At 39.2% G+C, this 8,758-nt stretch overlaps 2 protein-coding genes across 2 annotated transcripts in view; both read left to right on the top strand.

Annotated features, from left to right (window-relative positions):
• Positions 1–3,709, top strand: part of LOC102215713 (serine palmitoyltransferase 2-like) — a 20,998-nt gene extending 17,289 nt beyond the window's left edge. Inside the window, exon 12 of the mRNA XM_005750445.1 lies at positions 270–3,709. Coding sequence (XP_005750502.1) covers positions 270–389 — 120 coding nt within the window. The 3' untranslated portion in view covers positions 390–3,709. The remainder of the gene's footprint in view (positions 1–269) is intronic.
• A 3,862-nt stretch (positions 3,710–7,571) lies between these two features.
• The window catches only part of LOC102215419 (alcohol dehydrogenase 1), a 4,936-nt gene continuing 3,749 nt past the window's right edge, over positions 7,572–8,758 (top strand). Inside the window, exons 1-2 of the mRNA XM_005750444.1 lie at positions 7,572–7,696; positions 8,628–8,729. Coding sequence (XP_005750501.1) covers positions 7,679–7,696; positions 8,628–8,729 — 120 coding nt within the window. The 5' untranslated portion in view covers positions 7,572–7,678. The remainder of the gene's footprint in view (positions 7,697–8,627; positions 8,730–8,758) is intronic.

The raw sequence follows: 8,758 nt of genomic DNA, 5'->3' as shown, positions 1-8,758 counted from the left end.
CCTTAGTTGAAGAGCTTTAGATAGAATGACGATTTGCTGCTGTTTGGAAGACGTGTCTGTATGAACTCATCACTTTGCTCTAACACCCAGGTAATAGAAGTGAAAAATGTAAAAGTTCAAACCAGAGATCTTTCCTGCTTCGGCCCCAGTTTACAATTTGGTTTTACGAGGCTGGTGTCTCTGCATCTGTAAACGTCCTCGCTCTTCATGTTGGCCTTCAGACTGACAGCATTTTTTTTTTCTTCTTCATTGTATAAATGTCTCCACAGGCGCTGAACGTCATCAGTGAGGTTGGAGACCTCCTTCAGCTCAAGTACTCCCGTCACAGACTGCAGCTGTCTTCTGCGCGGCCTTTTGATGATGATGTGTATGAGGACATTGACGACTGATGAATCACTCTGCTGCTTAAGTGGCGTGAACCAGAACAACCCCGGAAAATACAGAGCGGGTCGGTCAAGATGGATCACAAGTCTTCCTTAAGGAGCAACTTGTGCGTACGTGCCCCCTGCCATCATGTTGCCAACTCGTAACCTCCCCAGACGAAAGCAAAACGCTTAAAAATACCCTCAGATTTTATTTTGCCTTACAACACATGCAGAGATTGTGAACAGTGAAAATGGCACCTCTGCTTCCTACGTCTTTTATCACTTTTTTTTTTTTAAGATTTTTTTGTTTGTTTGGTTGTGTCTTTAGTATTTGTGGTTTTGGCCTTTGTTAAGCTTGTAATTACAGATCCAGTGTGCACGTCATCTTTTTGTTTTTTCTTCATTTATAACATGAATCTGACTTAAATCGAAAATGTAAGGAGACTAATAAGGAGAACATCGTTACCATCTATCAATGAACGGTCCTTTCTTCCACTCCTTTGAAAGGAGCCGTTATTGTCATAAGTAGAAATCACTAGATGCATTTCCACAAGACCTAATTCTTCACCACCAGGAGCCTGTTGGCGTGCAAACATGACATGACTTACAGCCAGTTCCTTCTGTTTTTTTTCGAGTAATGTAACATCGAATCTGTCAGTTTAGAGCTAATTACCTGACAGCTTTCCATTAAAAAAAAAAAAAAAGAACATTTTGACATTTATTGCTATTATTTAGAAGTTTAGATGGACAAAGTCAGCCTCAAGTCTTAAAGCTAAGCTCACCGTTTGCTAACTTTCACTTCATATTTTTCCTGCTGCATAGCATAGATCTGAATTTAAGCAACAAAGCAGATGAGCGCATTTCCCCAAATCCCAAATACTGTCTTTTATGTATCTCCAGTAAAGTGAAATATCTGTCTTCAGCAGTAAGATGAAGGTATTGCCATAATTTTGCGTTTGAGAATTTTATTTGCCTCCACTGAGATCAGCTCTGGGTCAGTAGAACAGTGCCAAAGTGAACAGAACAGATTATCTGTGATGTTTGTATGTGTGAGGAAATGTTCCTGAATGGGCCGCATGGCTCAAAAGAATAAATGTTTAATATCCTGTTCAAGGCTTCAGTAAAAATCACAAGTCAAAATAGAAATCAAAAACTAATTACTCTTTCAAACATTTGATTTTATCTTTTTTTTCAGTAATGAAATGATTGTAATGATATTACATGTTTTGTTTTGTTTTTTTCATTTTCCTTAAGGAGGACCTGCTCTCTGTATTGTTACTGTTAAACTCTTATAGAGTAGCTTTGCATTATTCACAGTTCAAAATAATCTTTATTTATGTGATACTGAGCCTTGGAGCCGCCTCTCAGTTCATCTCAATTTGTTAGAAAATCACCCATTTTTAGCACCCTTTCATTGGAACTGACTTTCTTCTGATTGGTCACACCTCCCTAAGTGTTTGCTGATAACAAGTGAGCGTGGTTTCTTCACTCAGAGCGACACTCGTGATGATTATAACAAAGACATCTTCTCTAAATGAGACGAGCCCCAGGAGTAGAAAATCCTTTTGATAACTGAACATTCAGAGCAGTCTAACGCTGAGGTTTTGGCTCACAGAGATGACGTTTGCATTCGCTGACCTTTTTTATTTGAAACTTTGGGTAGAATTATTATAAATATCCACTGCTGTAGCGATTTTATATATACAAAAAAAAGGAAAAGCTTAAACGCGCCGCTTTAAGTGAATAACACTTTTATAATAATCAGTTTTCTGTTGCAAAACTATAAACATGATTTCTTTCATTGACAGAACTACCACTTTCCATGTTGAGATTTAAACACACTTGAGTGCTGCTACTTGAGAAAAAAAAATGGGGAATTTAACCCTAAAACATAATACACATTATACAGTTACAAAGTCAGCGTCTTTTCCCCCCACCAGGACCAGAATTACTGGGACTGTGTTTGTCTTCCTGTTTGTTACGGGGGGGGGGGTTCCTCTTAAGTCATGTGACGAGGTTCAAACTGAAGAATATCTATTAGCGCAGGTAAACTAGTGTGGACAGGATCCAGCTCTTTGCTGCTTTGTGCCTGATAATTGTTTTGCCTTGAAAAACAAAATGCTTTCTTTGTGCTGAGACTAATGAGTCAATAATGATGTTAACAGTCTTCTTAGGATAGGCGAGTGTGTTTTGCCTTTACGTTCTTCCACATAAACAGCAGCTGTATTTGGAAATGTGGGCATTTACATTGTACTACTGAGCTTTGGGACAGCAGCACTCCTTAGTGAAGGGAACTCATGTCCCACGTGTATATGCTACCGCTTGCATGTGTGCACACTGACGAGTGCTGTGCAAGCGCTCGTCCTTCATACTAATGCACACACAGGAAGAATTCCTCCCAGAAGCTGCTCTGCACCAGAGCTGGTGGTGCTCAAAGTGACACATTGTTGCTGTTTTTTTTTTTTTTGTTTGTTTGTTTGTTTGTTTGTTTTGTTTTTTGTAACCTACTACATTCTGTGTTCATGTCTTCCTGGGGTTGCTGAGTTGTTTTATTTTTTGGTCCATCTTTGCGGATCTTCTGATGTGTAGTGTGGGATACTTGTGTAACACGTCTTATGTAATCCTTTTGGCTTCCTTTCTGCAGAGAATCGATCACAGATGGTCGTTCGTGAGCTGAAAGTTTGGTTGCAATGTTGTTCATACAAATACAGAATGTATCTATGTATTTTTAATTATGAACCGAGAGAAGCTGTACCGTTATACTCACAGCAAATATTTAAACATATGTTTGCGTTATGTAAAGATTTTATGTCCTGACATTTTACTAAGGAGTTTCTGAACATTAATTAGATCAGTTCATTGGTACTTCTCAGTAGTCCTCTGCAAAGACGGCATCTGGTTTCAACCATAAAAGCAAAATAACCTTGTTGTTTTTATTCTTTGTTTTGGTAAAACGGCATGAAATGCTGTTATGGATGATGGCTCGCTACAAAGTTTATATATTGTTTCATTAAAAATTAGCTGTTGGGACGGATGTGTGAGTGTAAGTTACCACACATCAGAGATCGTTGTTCTCTGATATAAAGTAGTGCCTTTGAAGCAGATTTTCTTTCTAAGAATTCTGGTTCTACTCTCATAACTTCAGTTGTTCATCTTTGAACATCTTAATTGTTCTCTTCAACTACTTGGTCTTCAGCAGTACTCGACTGTATAATTAGCACTGTGTGATATCCATGTTAACTAATTTCTCTGCATTTCATCATAGAAAATGCACTATTTCAACATATCGGTAAAATATTAAAACGTAATGTTTCACCCTTGTCAGTTACACGAGTAGATGAATAAAAGAGTTTAAAATATTTGGAATTTTCTTCTTTTTTTTTTTTTTAATACCCCAATGTAGTGTGTCATGATTGTGTGTTAATTTGGAGGGCAGACTTTCTATTTTTTTTTTTTTTTTTTTTTTTTTTTTTTTAATGTTTTTGTCAATAGTTCTGCAGGTTTCCTGAAAAACTTTTTAAGTTGTTCTTTTGGACACTGGTGGCTTTTTCACTCATTTTCAGTCCTAGTGCTTGACCATTTTCAGAAGAGCATTTTGTTTAAGCCACTTGATCCATTCCAGTTTTTCTTTTTGTCAGATCAGCAAAAACAATGCCAAAGACAACTGTTTGACTGCATAACAATAGTATTCTTTGCCGTAACAAAGTGATTACCAATGTGTTTTAGTCCAAATCCTGGTGTATTTCAGCATGATTTGCAGTGCAAATTTGAAGAAGTTGGTAGTGGCAGGGTTAAAAATTACCTCCAGTCAATGGAGTGTATCTGGAAGTCTGAAAGCAAAGACTGCATACAGGAGCTGATGCGTCTGATCTTTCAGTTGATCAATCTGTTATTGACTGAAGCCTGATCAGAAATCGTCTCAGTGGAAGGTTGGCTGTCAAGATGCTAGTCTTAAGGAAGGGAGACAAGTTTACTTAAAAGATAGTTTATTAAAACTACCCCATCAGGAGACAAACATCACTGATGAGTTGGTGGCCAGTGAAGTGAAACAGAGATGGAGCAGTTAATCTGGGGCAGCCTTTACTGCCTAGAAGTAAGAGGTAAGCTGCATCAAGTGCTGATCTTCCTTTGGCAGCAAATCAATAACAGTAGGCTGCAACTAAGAAAGCAGCGCATGCAAGTATTATCTGCGCCAAATAGCAAATCCATTCTTGCAAATGGGGTCAACAGGAAATCATTTGACCTTACAACATCAAGTAAAAATCAAAGTGTTGTTACTTAAATGTACAACCGACCTCATCACATGGCCTGCAGCAACAAACACACCACACTGCTTTGCAAAATCTTTAGTAGTCAGAAATCAAAAATCAAATTAAAGCATGAGAATCAGCCATAGTAGCAAAACAACCAAAACATCCAAGCTGCCAACAAAGAGGGAACCAACCAAATTCACGCCAATTCAAAGCTCAGTCACCGGCCAATCACCAATAAAAGCAGGTCAGGACTTTCTTGATAGTGGGAAGGTCATCACAAGTCACACATTAGAAATAACGAAATGACGTTAGCTCAGAGTAATGTGTTTGTTGTTTGATTCCTAATGACCAGATTTGTTTCTTCATTCCCCCAGGTGAACAGTTAGAGCCCATATTTACAAAAGGTCCTGTTCAGGTGCAAAAAGAAACTATTTGGAAAACTTTGTGCCAACCCCACAGTATGCTGTTGGTGTGAAATGCATTTTGCTTGCAGTTAAACTTGATCATAACTGTATCTTTTTAAGTTGCCAGCTGTTTGTGAGGTGATTGTTTCACAACCTTTGGAATACTCTTAAATAGTTGGGGGACATTTTAACAGGGAACATTCCTGAACTTTTCTAGATATAATGTCCAATTTAGGGTTTGTTTGGGTTTTTTTGGATGACACCGGAGGCACGCAAAAAGCTAAAAGTATGGAATGCTGCTTTTAAGTCTAGTGATGAGGCTGTGTTCAAGACAGCTAGAGCCAGCCTGAACTGTGCATTTATGCTGGAAGGTTCAGTTTCTTCTGTGACCCTATAACACCAGATGCATGTGGCAGGAGATTCAAGAAATAATAGCGTATAAGGCTACTCCTACACTGTATGACAACAACCCACACCTCCTCAACGACCTCAACGAATCTTTCTGTAGATTTGCAACAGACAACACCTCTGCAATAAAAGCCAGTCTTCACGCGGATGAGAAAGCGCTGAATCTCAATGCGGATGATGTCTGGGAAAACACTGGGAAAAGTGAATGTACGGAAAACATTCCAGGATGGGTACTGTTGGAATTTATTTTGATCTTTAAGGCTAATATCTCATAATTAGTATCACATATTTGTGTTTTGTCCTTTGTTGCACACAGTGTAATGTAGGAGTTTTGGAAGTAGACTTTTACTCTGATACTAACAGAGACAACACTTCCTCACAACCCCCTCACAGGAATGTGGCCTTGATCATAAATCTGCTGTTATGGTATGCACTTTACACCCCTTCTTTAACTCTACGGGGCTGACCGGAGAACAAAACGTGGTTTCATCGTAACGGGAGTGTTGCCTGCAAAAGGGCGTCCCCAAATAAGGAGAGGTCCAGAAAGCTGCAGAGCTGGTGATTGGCCGTGAGCTGGTATCAGACCTAAGGCCACGCTCAGCTCTTTCGACCAATCATGTCAACATTCAGTTTCTGTGACCAGCAGTAAAAAGTGTATACTGCCTGGGTGCGGCAGCCTTTGAGCCTGAGAGAGGCCTACAACGCCATGTAAAACTAATTTAAAATTTTTAATGTTTTATTAATTATCTGTGAAAACTTATAATTGGAGCATATTTGTCTTGTCTCTCATAATAAAAACCCCAACAGTACTCGGCAAGTGTGGTGACCAGCTAACAAACGTCCTTAGAGATATCTTTAACAACTCCTTGGAGCAGACTGTGGTTCCATCATGTTTCAAGTCTGCCACCATCATCCCTGTGCCCATCACGTGTTTTAATGACTACAACCCTGCTGCACGAACTCCCATAATGATGAAGAACTTCGAGAAGTTGGTAAAGGACTACATATCTTTAATGCCTCCCATATTTGACCGATTCCAGTTTGCTTACCAGCCAAACCGCTCTCCAGAGGACGCCATTTCCTCTGTTCTCCACCTGAGCTTGGTACATCTGGAGTAGAAAACAGTCAGCACTCCCATGGTTAACTGGCTGCTGGACTCATGACACATGACTCCAGTGCTGCATCTGCTTCTAGTCACATCATCAAGTATGCACACGACACAACAGTGGTGGGTCTCATTAGGGACAACAGCGACCTGTCCTATAGAGACAAGGTGAAGCCGTGGACCTGTGCAGTGCTAACAATCTGTTCCGAAACGTCAAGGAGATGATCATCGAATTCAGGACAAAACTCTCATCAATGACAACAGTGCTGTTGAGGTAGTCACCAGGGATTTTCTGGGGGTACAGATAACTGACAGCCTGGACTGGAATGAACTTGAGAGTTTGTAGCAAGTTTTATTTCAAGGTCTTGAGAAGGGTAGTTGATAATTATAAAGTTTATGATGGGAGTTCTCTCAAAGACTTGTATATTGACCTTTATCTATATAAGACTAAAGGGCTGGTGCAATATCTAGAACTGTTACTAAAGTCCAGTTACATTGTACACAAATCCAAAAGATAACATTTCTAATGTGCCAACTTACTGTTACGCGTCTGTGATTGTACAGTTGACTAAGAAATCTTCTGTCAAATTTTCAAACTCTGAATGTGAAGCCTGAGTGCCACCGAAATCTTTCACCTCCTTGACATACTATATAAAGTTTTCAAAATTATAGAACAATTCAGTGAATTTGTCATTGTGATGATTGTTGTTGAGTGTCATAAACTGCGTAATTATAAAGAAATAAATGTAAATTTTTATGCCATTCAGCATAAATGACTCACGATGGCCACTCAAACAAAATAACAGAAATACAGCGTCAGGTAGCTCTGTAAGTTGTCATAGTTTTTGATAAACGCAGCACAAAAGTGAGTTTTTCCATGATTTATTATCATCTGTGTTGACTGTGGGTTGTTTGTGCAAACATAGCAGCCTCCATATCTATTCTCCATATGAGTTTAAGCAAGGGAAGAAGAAAAACAGTTTTCAGTTTGCAATCATTGAAAAGTCCCTGCCCATCTGGTGGTTGCATAACTCCCTCTCCAGCTGTAGTATTTTAGCAGCAAGTTCAAGCAAGTTTCTCTGACTCCAGTCCTGCAGCTCCTGTTGCTTTCAACTTTTTTGTGACTCTGTCATAGTTGCAGAAATGTCCACCGCTGGTAAGGTAGGTACATAATTCCACATGGGAGGCCTCATTTACAGCTTTAATGTTTTAATGTGGGTTTTTTTGTTTGTTTGTTTGTTTGTTTGTCTGTTTGTTTTTGTTTTGTTGTTTCAAAAAAATTTGTTGCAAACCTCACATTAAAATATTGTACTTGGTTGAAATGTATTTTGCTGTACCTCTGTGTCTAAGTGTGGGTGGGTGTGTCATGAACACTGTAATAGCCGAAAGTGTTACAGATAAGGGTTTCAGGGCAGTTGAGCAGTTGTTAACCTATATCCTTTTACACATGCATGTTTATTCCACTAAGCCCAGCCTAGAGTTACTACTTTGATTGCAATAAAACTGTGATGAAATACATCTGTGAAATATTGCGTTTCCTATTTTGACTTGGAATGCACTTTCAAGCCATCGAGACAGTTTTGTGCAACTGCAAATTTTGGCAAGGATGCTGCTGTGGAAGGCCAAAAGAAAAGTATGGCGCATGCCCAAGAATTTAGTGCAGGGAATTCAAAAATAATGACCAAAAAAGCCCCTTTATTTATGTAATGTAACAACATGTGATTTAGTGAATGGTTTATTTTGTGTTATTCAATTTCCAGGGTCTACATTTACTACATTTGCTAAATGAGACATGGACTTTAGACTGTTCCTTGTCATATGATGTTTGCCCTTCTGCAGGAAAAGCCTTATCTGAGCTATTAAAACCAATCTGCTGTTAAACAGTGGCTCTTTTGCACAAACTCTTGCTTGCACCAGTTGAATAGTATAATTTAAAGATGTTTGAAATTTCTCGAGTTGTGCCAGGCAGGCATTAATGCACTTCAAATTACAAATGCTACATGAGTAGGTGCTTGTCATAACTCTCCAGAAACCCATCTTGGTATAGTTCAGCAGCACCCCAAAAATGTGACATTTCACGCTGCCACTTTAGGTCATCAAGTGCAAGGCAGCAGTGGCCTGGGAGCCAAACAAGCCTATGGTGATTGAGGAGATTGAGGTAGCCCCACCTCAGGCCAATGAGGTCCGGATCAAGGTGAGAATCGACACACATACATTCACAGA

The sequence above is a fragment of the Pundamilia nyererei genome, unplaced genomic scaffold, assembly GCF_000239375.1.
Source record: "Pundamilia nyererei isolate P.nyererei 1_Seehausen unplaced genomic scaffold, PunNye1.0 scaffold00274, whole genome shotgun sequence".
NCBI lineage: Eukaryota > Metazoa > Chordata > Actinopteri > Cichliformes > Cichlidae > Pundamilia > Pundamilia nyererei.
This window is presented reverse-complemented; position numbering and strand designations above follow the sequence as displayed.